The sequence below is a fragment of the Nannospalax galili genome, unplaced genomic scaffold (genome assembly GCF_000622305.1).
Source record: "Nannospalax galili isolate Female #2095 unplaced genomic scaffold, S.galili_v1.0 scaffold999, whole genome shotgun sequence".
In the NCBI taxonomy this organism is placed as follows: Eukaryota; Metazoa; Chordata; class Mammalia; order Rodentia; family Spalacidae; genus Nannospalax; species Nannospalax galili.
In genome coordinates, this window is record NW_008344824.1 from 275,995 (window position 1) to 299,002 (window position 23,008).

Here is a 23,008-nt window from a genome sequence, read left to right on the forward strand (position 1 = left end):
ACTCCTAGACTCGACTCTCCCAAGTTGCTGGAATTACAGGCATACACCATGATGGCTCATTTCTGTAAATGAAATAATGTAGATGAGGTATTTTAGTGTCTGTCAAATACACTCCCTAATATGTGCTAACTGTGGGTAACTCTTAATGTTATTTTTTTCAAGAAAATTGTTATACTTGGTTACAAAACTGTCATGACACTTACCGAATTATTTTTTATTTTATGTATATAAGTGTTTTGCCTGCATTATGTAGGTGCATCACATATGTGCAGTGCTTGTGGAGATTAGAAGAGGGCATCAGATCCTTTAGAACTCGCGTTACAGGTAGTTGTTAGCCACTATGTAGGTGCTGAGAACCACTTTATTTTTGGGGGTTTGTTTTTGTTTTTGTTTTTTTGTTGTTGTTGTTCATTGATTAGTTGTTTTTGTTTTGTGTTTTGTTTTGTTGTTTTGTTTGTTTTGTTTTTGAGACAGGGTCTTACTTTGTAACCCTGCCTGGACTGGAACTTGCTGTGTAGACCAGACTGGTCTTGAACTCAACAAAGATCCACCTGCCTCTGCCTCCCAAGTGCTGGGGTTAAAGGCATGTGTAACCGTGTCCAGCTTGCAAAAACTTAAATAGCAGTGAACAAGAAAGATGAGGGTCTCCCTGAAGCCACAGCTGGTCTGGATTCGAAATGGGAGACCAGGCTAGCCTCAAACTCACAGAAATCTGTCTGCCTCTGTCTCCTGAGTGCTGGGATTAAGGGTGTGCACCATCTTGCAGAGCTGTCACAAAGTTTTTAAAAGAATATAAATATTGCTTCACAGATGTCATTACCCAGTAATGGAAATTATGACCTTTTACCTAATGGGTAAAATTCATGTAAGAAAAGTAATGAGTAAATTCAATCAGCAAAGTTGTATGGCTTCTACCAAGTGATTGACGAATTAATGCACATCTATAAGTTTATCCTTTTAAAGTTGAGGTGCTCATATATAAATCACTTTTAAACTTTATTATTGTGTGTGTGATATGTGAGGGGGAGCACATGTGCTGCACATGTGTAGGTCAGAAGATAACCTTGTGGAGTTGGTTCTTTCTCTCCACCTTTACCTGGGTTCCAGAGATCATTATCAACAGGTACAAGCACTTCAACCTGCTAAGCCATCTCACCTGTCCTATAAATACTTTTTGCAATTCTTTCTGCTTTGACTTCTTTTGTGTTTTGTTTTATGTTGTTGTTTTGTTTCAACAGTGTCTCACTATGTAACCCTGGCTGTATTGTTCTCATACAGATATGAGGAGATAAACAAAAGAAAATAATATACGGATATGGGGAGGTAAAAGAAAATTAATATTTAAGAATCTGTATGAGAACAGGAACTTTTATTATTTATTGTTCTAACCCTAGCAATAGAAAAATGCCTAGGTTTTAGTAGTCACTCACATATTTGGATATATGGTTAAATAACAGAGTGAATGATGTTTTATAATATCTCATTTTACTATGCTTCAAAGATATTGTGTTTTTTACAGATTTAAGGTTTGTAGCAACCTGGAGTTGAGTGAATCTCTTGGAACCATTTTTCCAACAGCACATGTTTACTTCAGGTCTTTGTGTTATATTTTGGAAATTCTTGTAATATTTCAAGATTTTTGAATACTATAACTTTTATGGTGATTCGTGATCTTTGATGTTACTATTATAATTGTTTGGTGGTATCATGAACCCATTTATAGATGGCAAACCTAATAATTGTTGTATGTGTTCTGTTCTACCAGTTAACCATTCTCCCATGTCCTCCACACTTACTCTCTGACATCTCACTATTAAAATTACGCCAACTAATAGCCGTGTAACATTTAAATCAAAGGAAGAACTGCGTGTATTTCTCATTTTGAACCTTAAAAAAGATTACAGTTAGTAAGAAAATCACATCAAAAGCTAAGACAGACTGAATGGTAGGCCTCTTGCACTCTTGCTTAAGTTATGAATACAATGAAAAGTTCTGAGAGGAAATTAAGAACTGTGAACATAAATGATAAGGAAGCAAAATAGCTTTATTGCTGACAGAGCACATTAGTGGTCTGTAAAGATGATCGAAGACCCTAACTTTAGCTGAGAGAGATAAAGAAGCTGCAGAAGAAAAGCTTGAAATGAGCAGAGGTCAGTTATGAAGTGTAAGGAGAGAAGATGGCCCCATGCCCTAAAAGTCTGAAGTGAAGCAGTAGGTTCTGATGTAGAAGCTGCTGCAAACTGTACAGGAGGTCTAGCTAGGATAATTGAGGGAAGTGGCTACACAGAACAGATGCACACACCTTTAGTGTCCCACGACTCGGAAGGCAGAGGCAGGCGGATCTCAGTGAGGAGGAGGCCAGCTTGATCTACAGAATGAGTTCCAGGCCAGCTGGAGGCTACATGGAAACCTAGTCTCAAAAACAAACAAACAAAACCCCCCAAAACAGATATGCAGTGTAGACAGCACAGCCCTATATAGGAAGAAGATGCCACCTAGGACTTTTATAGCTAGAGATGAAGTTCATGTCTGGCATCAAATGGCAGGCTGGCCCTTATAGGAACTAATGCATCTAGTGACTAAAATTGAAGCCAGTGATCATTTGCCATTCCAGAAATCCTCAGGCCTTAAAAAATTATACTAAGTGGGTGCTGCTTATACTCTGTAAATGAAGCAGTGAAGCCTGAATGGCAGCACATTTATTTCAGCTTAGTTTACTGAATGTTTAAGCCTACTGTTGAGACCTACTCCTCAGGAGGAAACAGATTCCTTTCAAAACAGCGATTATGTTCCTGATTACCTAAGAACTCTTCTGGAGATGGACAGCATTAAAGTAATTTTCATGCCTGCTGTGTTGGTTTAAATAAGAATTGCCCCCATAGGCTCCGAGTATTTGAATACTTGGCCACAGTTGGTACCAGTATTTGCAGAGGTTGAGGAGGTGCATCCTTGCTTGAGGAAGCTCATCCTGGAGGCAGGCTTTAAGAGTGAATAGCTTGCCCACTTCCAGTATCTCCCTCTGTACTTCCTGTGTCTGCTTGAAGGTATGAGTGCTCAGCTTTCTGCTCCAGCTGCCTCCCTTCCATGATGGACTCTTATCCCTCTAGAACCATAAGTCAAATAAACTCTTACTTCTATAAGTGACCTTTGTCATGATGTTTTACCACAGCAAATGAAAAATAACTGAAACACCTACTTAACACAATATCCATTCTACAGACCATAGATCAAAGAGTAATTCAGAATTTAAAGTCTTATTAAGAAATACATTTCTTAGTACTATAAACTGTTGCACATAATGATTCCCCTGAGACTTCTGAACAAAGAAAATTGAAAGCCTTCTGGTAGGGATTCACCATTCTAGATGTCATTCAGAACATTTGTGGCCCATGGGAGGAGATCAGTATATCATCACTAACAGGAGTTTAGAAGTAATTGATTCCTGCCTTTGTGCAACCAGATAGGGAAAAAGCAAGAGAGCAAGGATTAGAAGTAGAGTCGGAGAATCAGGGCTGGAGAGATGACTCAGCAGTTAAGAGCACTGGTTCAGTTCCCAGCACCCACGTTGTGGTTCACAACTGTCTGTAACTCCAGTTTCAGGGGATCCAGTGCCCTCCTCTGGCCTCCTCAGGCAATGCACAGGTACACTTACATACATGCAGGCAAATACTCAGACACATTATTTCAATAATGAAATAAATAGAAGTAGAGTCAGAGAATGTGTCTATTGCTACCATTTTATGATAAAACACTAATGAATAAGGAGTTACTTCTTGTGGGTGAACAAAGGATGGTTTCTTAAGTTAATATCTACTCATGGTTGAAGATGCTTTTAACATTTGTTAAAATAATAAAGGATTCAGAATTTTCCAGGGATTTTGTTGGCAAAGCAATGGCAAGATATCTGTTTATTGTAGCACTGTTCACAGTACCTAAGTTATAGAATCAGCCTAGGTACCTATCAGCAAATGATTGGATAAAGAAAATGTATATACACAATGGACTTTTATACAGCCATGGTGAAGAACAAAATTATGTCTTTGCAGTGTTAGTTATTCCTTTCTATTCTACCTCCTCTACACTGCCCTCCTATTCCCCTCCCCATTCTATTTTCCTTCCAGATGAAGCACACATATCTAAAAGATTCGAAACTAGGACCCACAAATGAGGGAGAACATGAGATGTTTGTCTTTCTGAATCTGGATTACTTGACTCAGAAAATTTCCTCCATTATTCGTTTACCTGAAAATTTCAGAATATCATTTTTCTTTACAGCTGAATAAAATTCTATTGTTCACATGTACCACAGGAAATCTAAGCTATTTCCATATTATGAAAAAGCAGCAATTAATATGGATGAGCAGGTATCTGTATTCAGATATAAAGTTCTTTGGGTGTATCGCCGAGAGTGGTATTGCTGGATTATGTGGTAGATTCTATTTCTAGCTTTTTGAGAACCCTCCACATTGATTTCCATTCCATAGTCGCTGCAGTAGTTCGCAATCCTACCAGCACTTTTTGTCATTAAGAAAAGTCTTAGTCCTTCTGGTTGGACTAGGATGAAACCTCAAAGTAGTTTTGATTTGCATATCCCTGATGGCTAAGGATATTGAACATTAAAAAAAAAAAAAAAGTATTTCTCAGCCATTTGTGTTTTACCTTTTGAGAATTCTTTTTAGTCCCTTGCCCCAATATTTAGTTGGGTGGTCTGTTTTCTTGATTTTTAGGTTTTTGTTTTTGTTTTTTTTTTCTTTTTTCTTTGTGTATTCTAGATACTAACGCTCTGTCAGATGTATAGCTGGTAAATATTTTTTCCCATTCTGTAGCCAACTGTCTCTTTACTCAAATTATGTTGTCTTTTCTGTACATAAGCTTTTTAGTTTCATGTAGCTTTACTTGTCAGTTATTAGTATTAGTGCCTGTGCTATCAGAGTCCTTTTCAGAAAGTCCTTTCCTGTTCCTATAAGTTGCAGTGTATTCCCTACTTTCTCCTCTATTAACTTCAGGGTATCAGGTCTTATGTTATGGTCCTTCATTCCTTTACAGTTGAGTTATGCAGGGTGAGAGATAAGGATCTTGTTTCATTCCTCTACTTGTAGCTATTCAGTTTGAGAGCAGCATCATTTATTTTGCAAATGAGTACCACCCACAAATATTTTTCTCTCTGTTGTCAAAGGTGCATGACAAACTAAAGTAAATCTTCATTCTTTACCATTAACCAGTATTGATATTTTTAAATGATAAAGTGGTAACTGTAAACAACTATTCTTACAAGAAAATATTATCAGTTCAATTTTCTGATTACATCTACCTGATGTAAAGTTAGATGTTTTAATCTATCTTTTATTTGGATCACCATTTTGACTTGTAAACTTTCTCAGGTTTTGGTTAAAACTTGGTTATAGTATGATCTACGTGTACCCTAATTTATGAAGGTCATCAAAGGGTAAAAATAGATTATTGGCACATGGCTTCTATTATAGGAAATAATTGGTTAAAATGTCATTTGAGCAATATTCAGCCTAGTTCCCAGTTTCAAGCAAACTTGCTGTCCCCTTACCAGTGGCATAGGCAGGAAAACTGTTGGATGGGAAAGTTCAGATACTGAAGAGTAGAAAGGTTTTGGACACATTTCAGAGTGTTATCATTTGACTACACAGCTTGGATTGCAAGTAAAGAAACACCCTTCAACTTCAACCCATTTACCAACTGATTTAACAGACATGGCTAGTTTCATTCTAGTACATTAGTGAGTTTGTTGACTCTTAGCTTTGCCCCTCTTTTAGCCTTCACAAACACACACACATAAAATTTGCAGGTTCTTGGAGGTTAGTCTTCAAGTACTAAAGTGTCACGTAAGGATTTCTCAGAAATCTTTTAATTATGATAAATGAAAGTAAAAAAATTAAATTGAACTTATATCAGACTACACTGACTTCTTTTTACTCATTCCAGATAGAGGAGGGTGTTTAAAGGAGGAGTCCTGGCTTGACTACAGACTGCACATACCTTATATATACATAGCTCAGAAGACAGGGACATATTATAAGTATAATATATACATATTATATAGTACAGAGGAGGTTTTTTGTTTTATTTAAGAGAAAGGCATTTATATTTTCCCTTTTAAAACCATTTGTAGTGTGCCTGAATTATCTGAATAGTTTTTGTATTTATGTAATATATTCCAAGACAGTCCCAAATAACTTGTTTTAGGCTTTTACACTTTGTTTTAGAATAAAACAATTTAGAAATACAGATTTTGAGAAGCATAAACACAAGTTCTTAAAGATTTAAGACTATATATTGGGCTGGATTGTAGCTTAATAGTAGAGTCCATGCCTAGCATGCAGGAGGCTCAAAGTTCAATTTGCATAAATAAATAAATAAATAAATAAATAAATAAATAAATTTAATTAGTTAATTAATAAGACTGCCTATAACCTTCCTATTTTGGCAGTACTGTGAATGTGTCTTTGGCTACTCATTAACTCAGGCATTAAACTATAATACTGTAACTATAAGTATTAAGACATAAGAGACTGAAAGAGATGGCTCAGCAGTTAAGAGTACACTGGCTGCTCTTGCAGAGGACCCAGGTTCAGTTCCCAGCACCCACGTGGGGGCTAATGACCATCTGTAACTCCATTTCCAGGGCATCCGACACCCTCTTGTGATCTTTGTGAGCATTGCACAACACAGGTATACTTACATAAATATTCAGGCAATACACTCGTACACATAAAATTAAAAATAATAGGGGCTAGACAGATGGCTCAGCAGTTAAGAACACTGACTGTTCTTGCAGAAGACCAGGGTTTGATTCCCAGCACCCACATGGCAGCTAACAACTGTCCATAACTCCAGTTCCAGGGGATCCGACAACCTCTTCTGTCCTCCACGGGCATTGCACATCATGGGTGCACTCACCTACATGCAGGCAATACACATATTTTTAAAAAATAGTAAATAATAAACATTTTTTAAATATTAAGAGGTGAGGTTTAATTTTTTTTTTCTGTCCCAGCACACCTGACATTCCACTAATGATACAAAGCATTCCATTAATGATGAGAGTTGATAGGTGGAAACTAAAATCTCAGGAAGGGATGTTTGTATGGCTTAAGGAGAAAAATAGATGATATGATAATCTCTCCACAACTTTTCCTCTGTAGTCAACAAAGTAAGTCCAAATGGTTCTTCCATTTCTAAAATTCTCTGAATGTTTACTTTTCTTTCCGTGCCACTTATTCACACACCTGCCTCTCTGTAATGAGAGGGTTTGGTTTTATCCTGCTGGAGAGATGGAGGGATGCATCAGTACATCAACTTTCTGTATAATTGCTACCCTGTTTTGTCTTACGTGCAAGAAAAACCAATACTCCTTATTCAGGTGAGATCCCTGTAAACTGAAATCTGGGAGTTCACTTGGTAAATGTGTTAGTACAAATGTCCCAGAATAGAAAATTTTGGATTTCCTTTTTCCAAAATAAGAAAGAAAATCTTTTGAAAAAATAACTAAAAATGTTCATTTAGCATATAAAAATTTAGTTGTAGAAATAAGGTGTGTATGTTATGTTCCTTTGATAAGAGTGTATATTCTGTAGTATACATGAGAAATAAGAACTTGTTAAGAGTTCTTACTCTTTCTGTCTTGGATGTATTTTTTTTTATTGTTGCTTATTGAACTACTGGAGCTCAAACCCAGAGCCTCCTTCATGCTTGGCAAACATTAGCTGTGTCCACCGCCCCCCTTAGGGTGTTAATTTTAAAGTGTTAGATTTAATTGTATACAAAATATATTTGGACCATGGAAAATATTATTTGGGTTGTGTTTAAAATAATGTCATTATATTAAAAAATTCTGATGTATATTGTTGACAAAATACCATTATATATTTTAAAAATATTTTATTTATTCTTATTTTATGTGTATGAGTGTATTGCCTACCTGCGAGTGCACCCATGTCATGCAATGCCACAGAGGTCAGAAGAGGGCTTTGGATTTCCCTGGAACTGGAGTTAAGGACAGTTCATAGCTGCCATGTGGGTGCTGGGAATCAAACCTGGGTCTTCTGTAAGAGCAGTCAGTCTCTTAAGCACTGAGCCATCTCTCCAGCCCCAGAATACCATTATACATACATACATACATACATACATACATACATACATACAATCTTATTGCCACAGTCAATAATGGAAGAAAATAAAATTTAAAAACCTCAATCCAAAAAAATAGTAAAAATAAAGATGTAGTTTTTTCTCATTGTTTACAGACTCCATAGTCTATAGTTTTATTCCTTTAGACACATTTAAAGAAGCCAGATATAATTCTCAGCCTCTCAAGAGACTAACTTCATCTTTAAGTAAAATGGAGCTTAGGATCTCTTCTGTATTTAGCCCTTAAACTCTTAAAGTAAGCAAGTGGTTGATTATTAAGTGGTGATTGGCGATATTTCTTGCATTAGAAACTTGGGTGTTGCTACTACTTTCAAATTACTGATGAAATAGATTTCTATAAAAGCTATTGTATCTACTTTATCTTAAATTCAAATTAGAGTATGTTTTGTAGGAATAAATGCTTTATTCATGTTGCTAGAGAGATGGCTCAGCAGTTAAGAGCACTGGCTGCTCTTGCAGAGGACCCAGCTTTGGTTCCCAGCACCCACATGGCAGCTAACAACCGTCCCTAACTCCAGTTGCAAAGGATCCAACACCCTCTTCTGATCTCTGCAGCCATTGCACCACACAGGTGCACTTACATACATGAATGCAAACACTCATACACAAAAATATAAATGAATACATGAGAAAAAAATTTTTAAATGCTTTATTCATGTCTTTGAGTTGTTATAGTGTATTCCTTTGTCATTAAAGAGAAAAATGTAGCTCATGTCACACCCCTGAGCCATACTTCTGCTTTATATAACTACTATTGCATGGTCATATTTGTGCAATAATTTAATTTTTTACTCTGGTAAGATAAACTTAACACAAAATTAACAATTGTAACCATTTTTAGCATATATATTTCCATGGCAGTTGTTCTTTCTGCAGTGCTGTCCAGCCACTACTAAATTTGCTTGAATTTCACATCAGCCTAAACAGCAACTCAGCTCATTTAGCAGTAATACCCCATATGTCACTCAACCAATCCAGTTAGCCACTAATCCATTTTCAGTCTCTATGAATTTGCTGGTTATCAATATTTCATATAAATGTAATTATATAATATTCCTTTTTTGTGTCTGACTTTTTACCCTTAGCATAATGTTATCAAGTTCTATCCATATTATATATAGCATGTGTCAGAATTACATTTTTAATAGCTGAATAATATTCCATTTTCTTTACTCATTCATCCAATCCCGGGGACAATTTGGGCTGTTTCTGCCTCTGACATTTGTGAATAATACCACTATAAGCTTAGTTATATATGTATCTGAGTCTCTGTTTTCAGGATTTTAGTGGGGGGTAGGGGGTGGAATTGTTGAGTTATGTAGTAATTCAGTGTTTAATATTTGAAGGATGTGATCCTGTTTCCTTGTTTTACAATTGTTCATTCTTGTTTTTTTAACCCTTTCATTAATATTTATGTTTTTTAAAAATATTTTGCTTATTACTTGGTTGACTTTTGTTGCTGAGTTTTAAACAATCATTTGTTTTGATCATTTATTTTTTTCTATCCTTTCCAATTGTTTGTTTTTCAGACCCAAGTCAGAACTCCATCACAGGGGAGCACAGCCAGCTGTTAGGTATAGTATTGCTGTGGGAAGTGACTCTCTAAAGTCACCCTTACGTATTTATAGTAACAGACACTCCTTACTCCCATCTCTATTTCTATTTTTAGTTCTCTTTTTGTCTGCTTTTCACCCTTCAACTCTTTTCATTGTTTTAATTTCCAACTTTGTAAGCTACAGGAAGCTAGTTTTATAATTAATTACTAAAACTTAACTCAGTTACCTTAAAAAATAATTTTATATAGTTTATGGTAAAAATAATCTTAGAAACACTTTTCAAAGATAATAAGAAGTATATTATCTTTCATATATATATATCATGTACACACACAATAATCATAACTAAATTATATTTTTAAACAATTTTAAGGGGCCAGTGAGATGACTTAGTGGGTAAAGGCACTTGCTGTGCAAGCCTGGCAACCTGAGTTTGATTTCCTGGAAACAGAACCTTCACATACTTGCTATGGTATATGCCCCTTCCCCTTACATCATGCACACATAAAATAATAAATAAGAAAATATTATATTATGTAATATCTGGACTTTGTAGAAACTTTTATTTTTTAAAAGGCATTTTATTATTTTTATTTTATGTATATGAGTGTATTACCTACATTTATGTAAGTGTACTCATGTCATGCAATGCCTACAGAGGTCAGAAGAGGTCGTCAGAGCTCCTGGAACATGAGTTATAAACAGTTGTTAGCCACCAGGTAGGTGCTGGGAATTGAACTACGTTCCTCAGCAAGAGCAGTCAATGCTCTTAACCACTAAGCCATCTCTCCAGCCCTTTATTTTTCTTTATGTTTAACCACCTTCATTTTTATTAATGAAAGTGAGCCTTTGAGATGGCTCACTGGCTAAAGGCACTTGCCACCAGGTCTAACAACCGAAGTTCAAGTCCTGGAACCCACATGGTAGATGGAGAGAGCTGACTTTTTGCAAGTTGAAGTTGTCCTCTGACACACACACACACACACACGGAAAAAAATACTGAAAGCACTTCATAAACAGGATGGCCTTTAATAATCCATAAAATTGATATTTCAGTTGCTTACTTGTGAAGCAAGTTATAGGAGAGAATTGATTTCTTTTAGGTGTTGTTTATTGTAGGAAAATTGCAATTTGACAAGAATTTAATCAGCACTTAACACTTAACAGATTTTCAAAATCTAAAGTTACAGCTTGGATTCCTTATTACAAGTATTGCAATGAGGAATCCCAAGCAATAGAAAGATAAATATGAAGAAGGAAAATCTTTTGAAGTATCATCCCTTCTCCCTGCCACTCAACTCTACTTTCCCAGAATACTTGCTTTTGATAGTTTCTTGGGATTTCTAGGAAGCTTATGATTGAAACTATAAAATTACTATCTTTTCCCTTTTTATAGAATTGGTACTATATTATTCAAATCTCTTTTGTCACTTAACATTGTATCTTGGACATCTCATATTAGTCCATAAAGGTCTGCCTCATTCCTCTGTTTGGGGTAGAATTAGAATAATATTCCACTGTTGGCTACAGTTTTAATCAGTCATTTCCCCCCATTGTAAGCATTCATGTCATTCCTAGCACACTCTTAACAAACTGATACATCCTGCATCTTTTACTTGCATCCTTGTAGTCTCGTCAGTACATTTGTAGGACAAATCCATACAATGGAATTCTTTATTCAAAGGGTTTGTACATTTTCAAAAAAGATAATTCACCATAAACTTCCACCAGTCCTTCATGGAGGAATGCTTGGCGCTCTACTAATAGATAAAATGGCATTTCTAGTTTTTATTATACTTTGATTATGGATAAGAATGAGACTTTTTTCATGCGTTAACAGTTGCTTTGTTTATATGTGAGTCTTTGAATTTGTACATTGCTGAGGTTTTACTTGTTAGACTATATGAAAGCAACCATGAAAAACATGTTATCAGAAAGTCTACAGTAAGAAAAGAACTTGATATGACTTGCTTATAAAAAAAAAAGCGCTTCAGAATGTTAGTTGAAGAAACTGGAATAGTACCCCCATCTCTCTCATACACACACACACACACACACACACACACACACACACGCACACACACACACACACACACACACACAGAGGCTTAGCAGAGCCCTTGTGTTATTAAGGTGTTCGTTTTCATTCCTTTGAGCTTTGAGTGTGTATATATACTAGAACTATACCTGGCACCCTAGGCACCCAATAAATATTTGCTAAGTAAACAATTTTTCCTAAACATGGAAATTTGATCACCGGGGTCCTTGCCTTGTGGTGAGGGGCTGTCCTTATTGTCTTTTGTTTTGTGGTAGTACTTAGAATCAAACTTAGTATCTTGCATATGTGAGGCAAGGACTCTACCGATTACTTTTATTTATTTAGTTAGTTCATTAATTTGGTTGGCTGTTGGTTCTTTTGAGTCATAGTCTCACTATGTAGCTCAGGCTGGTCTCAGAGTCACCAGTGATTAGTCATACTGTCTCATCTTCCCAAGGTCTTAGATTAAAAGCATGAACCACCTCACCCAGCTCCCTTTCATATCTTTATATTAAGTAGTTGATTCACACTGTTTTTTAAAAAAAAGTCTTATACTGTTAAAATTTTCATATTTAGGTAAGAATCATTAAGATTTCAATGAAAGATTTTGCTGGACCATAAAAAGCACATTTTAGCCTGCTATGGTAGCACGCAATTGTAATCTCAACCTTGGGAAATAGAGGTAAGAGGATCAAGATTTCAAGGCCAAGGACTTGAGGGATGGCTCAGCAATAAAAACACTGACTGTTCTTGCATAGGACCTGGGTTCAGCTCCCCGTACCCCTATGGAAGCTAACAACCAACCATCTGTAACTACGGTTCCAGGGGATCCAGCATTCTATTCTGACCTTCATGGGCATGCATACATGTTTTGTACTTACATGCATACACTCATACACATAAATTAAAATATTTTTGTTGTTTTTTTTTGAGACAGGGTCTCCCTATAGCCCCAGCTGGCCTAGAACTCACTATGTAGACCAGGCTGGCCTTAATCTCATAGAGATCATCCTGCCTGTGCCTCCTAAGTGATGGAATTAAAGGCATGTGCCACCATACCTGGCAATAAAAATAAATTGTAAAAATTAAAAAAAAAAAAAGATTTCAAGGCCAGTCTGGGCTACATAAGACCTTGTCTCAGTTTTTTTCTCCCATGAATTGTGAAATTGCCAAAATAAACAGAGAACTCTGAGAGTAGTTTATTATCTGACCAGGAACTTATGTGCAGTGGAGGTAGGGGAAGGCCTTTGCAAATGAAATGGACAATTAAGAATTTATATAGTTCATATATTACTAAGTTGGACTGACATAAAGAAAGATTGTGTTTTCTAATATTTTTTGCAGTTGTCCCACATCTCAGGGCTGGGGATGTAATTCAGTAATGTACTTACTTGGCAAGCACCATGCCTTGGGCTCAATCCTAGCTCTTTCCAAAAACCTCCTTTAGGATAAGTTGGCCTAGCAGGTGAAAACTGGTTCAATTGCCTTGGCTGCTGAATTGAATTTATAATAACATCTTTCAGACTTTTCCTGCTGAATTGGATTTATAACAGCATCTCCCAGACCTGCTAAGTGCTGCTCCTGTCAACTGAGTGCAGTTATTTTAATGTATTTACAGTTCCAACTGACTCATTAGTTCTCTTGCAAAACTCAGGGTCAGGCTGAGGTGATATATGGGAGGTGAAACTGCTACTGTGATAGCGAATCAAAGTTTCTACTTACTGTTCGTGAACTTTTCCCTATGTATATGTGTACTTTTCTATTTCAAAAATATTAGAAAGTAAGAAAACACCAGCAAGTCTTGGCATGTTAAAAGAAATTTTATTAAACATGCAAGAAAAAAGAATTGCAGCCATCTACAGTCTCTTTCAAACCATAGAAAACCAAATAAACATTGTCTGAATCAGTTTGAGTCTTTAATGACATTGATAGCAAAACTTAACAATGGAAGTATGAGAAAAATATTGCCCAGTCTTATTTTCAAATATGTACATAAGCCTAAATAAAATGTTGGCATTCAATATTAATTTAAGAATAATATTTTTAGTAATTTTTTGAGAATTTCATACATGTATACAATGTATTTTGATAATTTTCATCCCCCTAACTCCTCCCAGAGCCATTCCTTACCTCCCATTCCTCCCAACTTCATGACTTTTTAAAAAATTAAACCCACAGAGTCCAGTTCACGGAGTCCATTTAGCGCTACCTATATACTCATGGGGGTTGAGCCAACCACTGGAGTTTAAAGGACCTGCCAGTGGCCACACCCTTGAAGAAAACTGACTCTCCTTCCCTTAGAAGCCGTCAACTGTCAATAGCTCCACAGCTAATGTTGGCTGGCTTGAACTTATGTAGGTCTTCTTGTATGCAGGATCTTTTTAATTGGCCCCTTGGGTTTGGGGTTTAGTTCAGTGGTACAGTACTACCTAGCATGCTTAAGACTCTGGGTTCAATCCCTAGTGCCTCAAAAATAAATAAATAATAAATAAATAAATAAATAAATAAATAAATAAATAAATAAAGCTTCCGTTATCTGGTTCAGGGTTTCTGCTAAAAAAAATATGGTAGGCTTAAACATCAACAATGAATATATAGCCTGTTGTGATATTTCATACCTGCTATCCCAGCCCTTGGGAGGCTGAGGCAGGAGGAGCATGAGTTTGAGGCCAGCTTGAACTACATAGAGAGAACCTATCTCAATAATGAATGAATGAATGAATGAGTGAGTGAGTGAATAAAAATGTAACTTACAGTATCCACATTAAAGAGGTATATAATCAATATATATATATATATATATAGAGAGAGAGAGAGAGAGAGAGAGAGCATTTGCTAGGAAACATGATCAGTATTACCATATTAAAAACTAATTCACAATTAGAGCATTCTTGTGAGCCTACTTATTAATTGGTCAGATTATCTAGTTTGTCTTTAACTGAACCACCAGGTAACCAAGTAGTACATTAAAAAGAATATCTCTTGTTTGAAGTATTTGAGCTAATAAGTGAAGACTATGAGAATGAGAATATTATCACTTTTAATAAGTTAATGAATCCAGGCACTATTCATCAGCAATTGTTCATATCTCCAAAAAAAAGAAAAAAAAAAGATGACCATATAGAATTTACTTTCTGGTAGAAGATCACAATGCCATTATATAGTAGGTTTACTTTCTCTACCCTAAAAATAGTGATTGTGATATGATTAAGTCTCTAGATTGAGCTATCAACTAATTTATAAGAATTATAATGAAAATATGCTAAACAGCATCACAGCAGTGTCAGCATCAAAATCCAACCTGTCAGAAACTCTCCAGGACACATGACATGACATGACAGATTTCTTCTTATTTTGTTTTTTTTTTTTTTTGAGACAGGGTCTCTTTAGCCCCGGTTATCCTGGAATTCACTATGTGGAACAGGGCGGCGTCAGTCTCAGAGAAATCTGCCTGCCTCTGCCTCCCAAGTGCTGGAATTAAAACACATGCCACCACACCCAGCATGACATGATTTCTTCAACCAAAAATATAAGGAGAAAGAAAGAGAACTAAAATATAAGAAATATAACAGCTGATCACAATGTGTTTCTCCTACTTGGCAACTAATTAAAACAATTAAAATCATAACATAAGGCTGAGGTATAGCTCAGTGGCAGCTTGTTTACCTGGAATGCATGATTCCCTGGGTTCAGTCCTTATCACTGCAAAAACAAATAAGCCAACTTGTGAACCTCTTTCCCATCCTTTCAAAAATAAAAATAAAACAGTCTTCTTCAGGCCTCTCTCTCCCTCTAGTTATAGTATAGCCTATATCCACCATATTTCTCAAAATACCATATATATCTCCAAAACAGAAAAACCCCACGTTTTCCCAATTTTATTTTCACTTTAAAAAAAATATATTTTAGCTGGGTGTGGTGGCACACACCTATAGTCCCAGCACTTGGGAGGCAGAGGCAGGTGGATCTCTGAGTTCAAGGCCAGCCTGGTCTACATAGTGAGTTCCAGGACAGCTGGGGCTACAGGGAGACCCTGCTTCAAAAAGACTATATATATAAATATATATATATATTATATATATTTTTTTAATTTTATGTGTATGAGTGTTATGCCTGCATGTAGGTAATTGCACCCGTGTCGTGCAGTGCCCACGGAGGACAGAAGAGGCTGTCGGATCCCCTAGAACTGGAGTTACAGACAGTTGTTAGCTGCCATCTGGGTGCTGGGATTTGAACCCAGGTCTTCTGCAAGAACAGTCAGTGTTCTTAACCACTGAGCCATCTCTCCAGCTCCTACTTTCACTTTTTTAAAAAGTAATTTTGGGCTGGAGATGGCTCAGTAGTTAAGAGCACTGACTGCTCTTGCAAAGGACCTGGGTTTGATTCCCACATGACTGTTAACAGCCATCCATAACTTGAGTTCCAGGGGATCTGACACCTTCTCTGACCTCCTTTGGCATTGCCTGACATGGGTGCACTTACACACATGCAGACAATACACTCATATGCATAAAATAAAAATAACAAATATTTTTAAATATTTTATAGCATTTCAAACAATCTTTCAGTTCATGTAGACATGGTTCAAATGCAAATATATGCCAAGTGAAATTAGTCTTAATAATCCATCTCTACCTAGATCAAGCCAGCAGCTAAAGGACTAGTTTGAAATTTACCTTGGGACCAAAATACAGTGTAAGTGGTGAGTAACAAAAACATCATTGTAGAAATAATAGCACTGAACAATCAAGATCTTTAAAGATCAAGATATTTACCATAATTTTTTTCCATTTATAGGAAAAAAGGGTATTTTAATATAGGAGTCTGTCCAAGGACCACACTCTGCAGACTCTTTACACTTTGTCCATTTGTGTCCTTTTGTGTTCATGGCCCTCTGCTCAGGGACTATTGTGGAAGAGGGAGCAGAAAGATTATAAAAACCAGGGGAGGAGGTCCATGACCATGTGGAAATAGAGTCCTACAGGTTCCTGGAACCTTGCTCATATGAACCTACAACAAAAGTGTCAGCATGCACAAGACCCATGCAAACTCAAGCAGACAAAAACCCAGCATAGAAGTATGGAAATGGGTTTCATGCCCCAATCTTGACTGAAGAACTATTAGCAGCTGATTACTGCTGGGTGAGGAAGAGCTAATCTTCTTAAAAGGAGGGATTCTAGATAGGCTGACTAGACTAGTGGATGAACTTGCACTGAGGGACACCTGGGGACACTAACTTGACTCGTACCTTAACACAATGACAGAATGCATGAAATCCAGTGGGGGTTCAATGGGAGGGTGCCAGTGGGGAGGGTGCTCAAAGTCCTAGGTTCAGTCCACAGCGCGCGCGCGCGCGCACACACACACACACACACACACACACACACACACACACACACACACAAAGAACATTATGTAAATACATGTATGTATCAGGAAAGTAGAAATATCAAATCTTCAGAAAAACCAGTGGTTATGTGACTTTTCATTTGAATTATGCCATAGCACACCTGTTTCCTACTAATACCAGCATTATTCAGATAGTAAGATGAGAAGAAAGAAATATGAGGATGATCTGATGGGCTGTTTAATTCAGAACATTACCATGGCCAGTCTCAGCAGGTATCTTCCAAAGGAACCTTCTTAGGAATCTATATAATCTTTTTAAAAAAGATTTTTTAAAATTGTATTTTATGTATGTGTGTATATGTGAGTGCCTGCATGAATTTATGTACCTTATATGCATGCCCAGTGCTCCTAGAGGCCAGAAGAGGGCATCAGATCCTCCAGAACTGGAGTCTCAGGAGCTTGTGAGCCATGCAGTGTAGGTGCTAGGAACCTAATCCAGGTCCTCTACAAGAGTAGTAAGTGCTCTTAACCACGGAGCCATCTCTCTACCAATTAAAGATTGTTATTCTGAAATTTCAGAAATTTCATTCTACCCAATATTTCCTAGAACTGCAGTAGTGACTCAGACCACTGAAAACTATAATCTAACAGAGCTCTTCTCAGCCACAGTATTACTGATCCATGCCTTTCAGTAAAATTACTTCTAATTTCATGTTTTTCAGTAAGACCAAATCTAACAAGAACTTTGTTCCACTTCTGGAAAGCTTTGACTTTTCATGATTGTTCCCCAGTCATGACTGACCAGGAGCTTCCATTTTGAAAGACCACCACAGCTAGATCTTGGAAGCATCTTTGTTTTCATAAGATGCAAAGTCTCCAAGGAAATAATTCAATTTTCCAAAACAATAAAATAGTCAAACAATTGGAAGCTCAGACAGAAACAGCCAATATCATATTTTTCTTTCTTTTTTTTCCCATGCCTCCCCATTCATAATACAGACCAAGCACAGTGGCCTGGGCTGGGGTGTTATGGGACAGGTTTCCTCTGCCTCTTCTTTCTATACATTCAGTGTAAAAACACAGCCTGTGTAAGCACCAGGAGGCCAAGATTATATTTTTCTAAAGATAAAGTGATTCACCTGAAACTTAAGACTGGAGAGGTCCAAACATGAAGCACCAGTGAAGAACCAGTTAGGCAACAGGTCCCAAAATGGGCCAAATGCTAGATTTTTTAAAAAGAATATCTTTTTTATTGTTCTTTGACAATTTTATACATCTGTACAATGTATCTTGATTATATATACTCCCAACTACCCCCCTTCTGCGCCCCTTGAACCTTCCCCAACACATCCCCAATCCCAGCTCCCTGTTTTGTTTTTTTTTAATAACTGAGTCCAGTTAGTACTGCCCACATGAGCATGAGGATGGGGCCATCCAGTAGAGCATAGGCAGCCTATCAGCAGCCACACCCCGAAGAAAGCTAACTCCCTCTCCTCCAGAAGCCATTAATTGTCAGTAGCTCCTCAGTTAAGGTGGGCCCTCTTGTGCAGGTCTTGTGCAGATAACCATAGCTCTTGTGAGTTCTTGTGAGTTCTTTTTTTCTCCTCTTTAGTGATATTTGCTGAACCTTCTGGGCTTGATAAAAATGTCCCTTTTAGGACTAGACCTAAACAGCCACTTAGAGCTTAAACCAGTTATGAGTATCTGCGTTAACTGCTGCCCACTTCAAAAAGAAGCTTCTCTGACCAAGGTTGAGAGTAACACTAATCTATAAGTATGAACAAATATTTAGAAAGCAATTTGAGCCAGGTGTGGTGGCACACGCCTTTAATCCCAGCACTCAGAAGGCAGAGGCAGGCAGATCTCTGTGAGTTCAAGGCCAGCCTGGTCTACATTAGTGAATCCAGGCCAGCTGCAACTACAGGGAAACCTTGTCTCAAAAAGACCAAAAAAAAGAAAAAAAAGAAAGTTTGATAACATGTCCGTTTAGTACAATGGCAGTAGTAGCTTTCCCCCTAGGGCCTATAACCTCCCCAGCCATGGGCTTTTCTTTTTCTTTTAGAGACAGGTCACTAGAGACATGTCACTATGTAGACATGGCTGCCTGGAACTTGCTATGTAGACCAGGCTGACTTTTGAACTCACAGAGATCTGCCTGCCACTGTATCCCAAGTGCTGAGATTAAAGGTGTGTGCCACCATGCCTGGCTAGCTTATAATTTTTAATTTATTTTTATTTATATACGTGTGTGTGTCAATGTGACTGAATGCCACTTATGCGTGAGTGCCTGCCGATGCCAAAAGAGGACATTAGAGCCCCCTAGAGCTAGAGTTACAGATGGTTGTAACTCACTCAGTACAGGTGCTGTGAACCAAACTCTGGTCTTCTGGAGAAGCAGCAAGTGCTCCTAACTGCTAGCCATCTCTCTAGACCCCAAGCCATGGGCCTTTGATCAGGTTTATAGTACCAGACGTGAATTCTCTTAAGTGGGGCAGGCCTCAAATGCAATCTGAAATTGGTGGTTACTCCCATAATGGTCATGCCACTATTGTACACTGGGCACATTTTGTCTGGCAGGTCAGTATTGTAGCATGCAGGGTCTACAGCTGATAAAACCATTTGATGTCTTTTCTCCCTAAGCAATCTATATAGCACCTTCTGGCACTATGAAAGCTAGCCAAGAATGAGGAAGTTTCTAGCTCAATTGCAGTTTGATTTCTCTGTATCCTGCAACAAAGTATGATGTGTTTGACAATAGAGTTTTACCATCCAGTTTATGGTGGCCATGCCATATTTTTATATCAGCACTCTTGTAAGGTTGTTGAACAGCAGGGAAGTTGGATTTCATTTCCATAAACTTTGGGAAATGAAGTCCAAGGCTCTATTAAAGGTTTAAATCAAAGAGAGCACTTATGAAGACAAGCCAACTCCTCTGGAATGAGAGGCTATTCAGAGACAAGAAAAATTATATATTTTCAGTGCTAAAACTCAAACCCAAGGCCTTTATACCTAGATATTGCTTGACAAAAAACTGTAGAACTTAAAATATCCATAAAGCAGACAGAGAAGGGGTGGATCATCAAAGGGTCAATAGAATAATAGAATTCTAATAGCTAAGCAGAGCTAGAAAACAGAAGCGTACACAAGAATTTTATTAACCTAGATTACACTTGGAAAATTACTCAGGAATATGGACAAAATAAAAACAATTCCATGCAAGTAAAAGCTGAAAATGTTTTTCACAATCAAGCTTGCTCTAAAGTAGTCATTTTTAACTAGGCACAGATTTAGGCATTTTTACAAACATTAAAAAATATTTTTGGATCTTAGCTATTCTGAGTAGGGTAAGATGAAATCTCAAAGTGGTTATAATTTGCATTTCCCTAATGACTAAAGATGTTGAACATTTTAAAAGTATTTTTCAGCCATTTGTGTTTCATCTTTAAAGAACTCCCTATTCATCTACTTGTCCCACTTTTAATTGGTTTTCTTTTTTTGATATTTAGTTTTTTTAAGTTCTTTGTTTATTTTAAATACTAATCCTCTGTCAGAGGGATAGCTGGTAAAGATTTTTACCCACTCTCTAGGGGTTGTGCAGAAGTTTTTTTTAATTTAATAAGGTCCCATTTGCCAATTACTGGACTTAATGCTTTTGCTATGGAGTCCTGTTCAGAAAATCCTTTTGTGTGCCTGTAAGTTCCAGTATATTCTCTACATTCTCCTTTATCTAGTTCAGGGTATCAGGTCTTATGTTGAGGTCCTTGATCTATTTGGAAGTTGAGTTTTGTGCCTGGTGAAAGATAGGGATCTAGTTTTATTTTTCTACATGTTGCCATGCAGTTTGACCAGTACCATATGTTTAACATGCTTTCTTTTCTCCAGTGTGTATTTGTGGCTGCTTTGTGAAAACTCAGGTGGCTGTAAATGCATGGATTTAAATCTAGGTCCTTAATTCTATTCCACTGATCAGTGTGCCTGATTCTATGTCAGTACCATGCTGTTTTTATTCCTATACCTCTGTAGTATAGTTTGAGATCAGGGATGATAATGCCATCAGTAGTTCTTTTATTGTTCAGGATTATTTTGGGTATCCTGGGTTTTTTATGTTTCAGTAGGAATTTTGAGATTATTTTTTCAATTTCTTTGAAGGACTGTGTTAGAATTTTAACAGGTATTGCACTGAATTTGTAGATTCCTTTTGGTAGGGCAGGATGAGCATTTTGAAATATTAATTCTACCAGTCCATGAGCATGGGAGGTCTTTCCATCCTCTGGTATGTTCTTCAGTGTCTCAAAGTTTTTCATTACACAAGTCTTTTGCTTCCTTGGTTATATTTATTCCAAGACATTTTATGGGTTTTTTTTTTTTTGAGTTTTTTTTTTAAAGCTATTGTGATTGAGATCATTTCCCTGATTTCTTTCTTGGTATGTTTGTTGTTGATATATAGGAAGGCTACCAATTTGGGGATGTTAATTTTAGATCCCTCTACTTTGGTGAATGTATTTATCAGCTCTAGGAGTTTTCTGGTAGAGTGTTTAGGGTCCTTTATTTATAAAATCATATGATCTGCATATAAGGATACTTTGACTTCTTCCTTTCCAATTTGTATCACCTTTATCTCTTTCATTTATTTTATTGCTCTCACCAAGACTTCAGGTACTGTATTGAATAGGAATGAAGAGAGTGCACATCCTTGTCTTGTTCTTGATTTTAATGGGAATGCTTTCAGTTTTTCTCCATTTAGTATAATGTTGACTGTGGACTTGTAATATATCATGAATAGATGTTGGCTTTTGTCAAAGGCGTTTTCTGCATGTAATGAGATGATCATGTAGTTTCTGTCCTTAAGTCTATTCATGTGGAGGATTACATTTATTGATTTACTTGTGTTGAACTACCCCTACATCTCTGGGATGAAGCCAACTTGATCATAGTGGATGATCATTTTTATGTGTTCTTGCATTCTGTTTACGAGTATTTTATTGAGAATATTTGTGTATAATTTTCTTTTTCTGTTGGATCTTTGTCTGTTTTTAGTTTTAGAGTAATAGTGGTTTCATAGAAAGAATTTAGGGGTTTTCCTTTTTCCTGTTTTACAGAGTAATTTGGGGAGTATTGGTATTAGTACTTCTTCGAAGGTTTGGTAGAATTCTGCTTTCTATCCATCTGGTCCTGGGCTCTTTTCAGTTGGGAAATTGCATCTTTCTCATTGATTGTTATGGATCTATTTAAAATATGTATGTCATTCTTTAACTTTGGTCAGTAATACATATCTAGAAACCCGTTTCTTTTAGGTTTGTTTTTTGTTATTTTGGGGGGGGTTGAGGGGGGGTTGTTTGTTTGGGGGGGTGGTATTTTTGAGACAAAGTCTCCCTGTAGCCACACTGACCTGGAACTCACTGTAGAGACCAGGCTGGCCTCCATCACACAGAGATCTGCCTGCCTTTGCTTTCTGAGTTCTGGTTTAGTGGAATATAAGTTTTTGAAGTATGTCTTTATGGTTTTCTGAATTTCCTCAGGATCTGTTCTAATATTTCCCTTTTCTTCTCTGAATTTGTTAATTTGAGTTCTCTTTCTTTCTTTTGGCTTATTTGGCTAAAGGTTTGCCAATCTTTTAATCTTTTCAAAGAACTAACTCTTCATTTCATTGATTCTTTGTATTGTTTTCTTCATTTCTAGTTAATTAATTTTAGCCTTGTTTTTATTTATCTCTCTCCATCTACTCTTTTTAGTTGTCATTCATTCATGGTTTTCCAAAACCTTCAGGTGCATCATTAATTTAGTTCTATGAGGTGCTTCTAATTTTCTGGTGTAAGTACTTAATACTTTAAATTTTCCTCTTAGGAATGCCTTTATTGTGTTCCATAGATTTTGGTATGTTGTG

The 23,008-nt window shown here is 36.8% G+C and overlaps 1 protein-coding gene and 1 non-coding gene across 6 annotated transcripts in view; one reads left to right on the forward strand and one right to left on the reverse strand.

Moving 5' to 3' along the window:
• The window catches only part of Slc12a6 (solute carrier family 12 member 6), a 118,669-nt gene that overhangs the window by 44,542 nt on the left and 51,119 nt on the right, over positions 1-23,008 (forward strand). For 3 of the 5 annotated variants that reach the window (XM_008841144.2, XM_017800131.2, XM_017800133.2), the window contains one exon: positions 9,711-9,755. The exons of the other annotated variants lie outside the window; for them this stretch is intronic. In XM_008841144.2, the coding sequence (XP_008839366.1) occupies positions 9,711-9,755 (45 nt within the window). The remainder of the gene's footprint in view (positions 1-9,710; positions 9,756-23,008) is intronic. 5 annotated transcript variants of the gene reach the window in all.
• LOC115071701 lies at positions 18,099-18,229 on the reverse strand. The gene has a single exon (XR_003850791.1). It is a non-coding gene; the product is annotated as a small nucleolar RNA SNORA51 (small nucleolar RNA).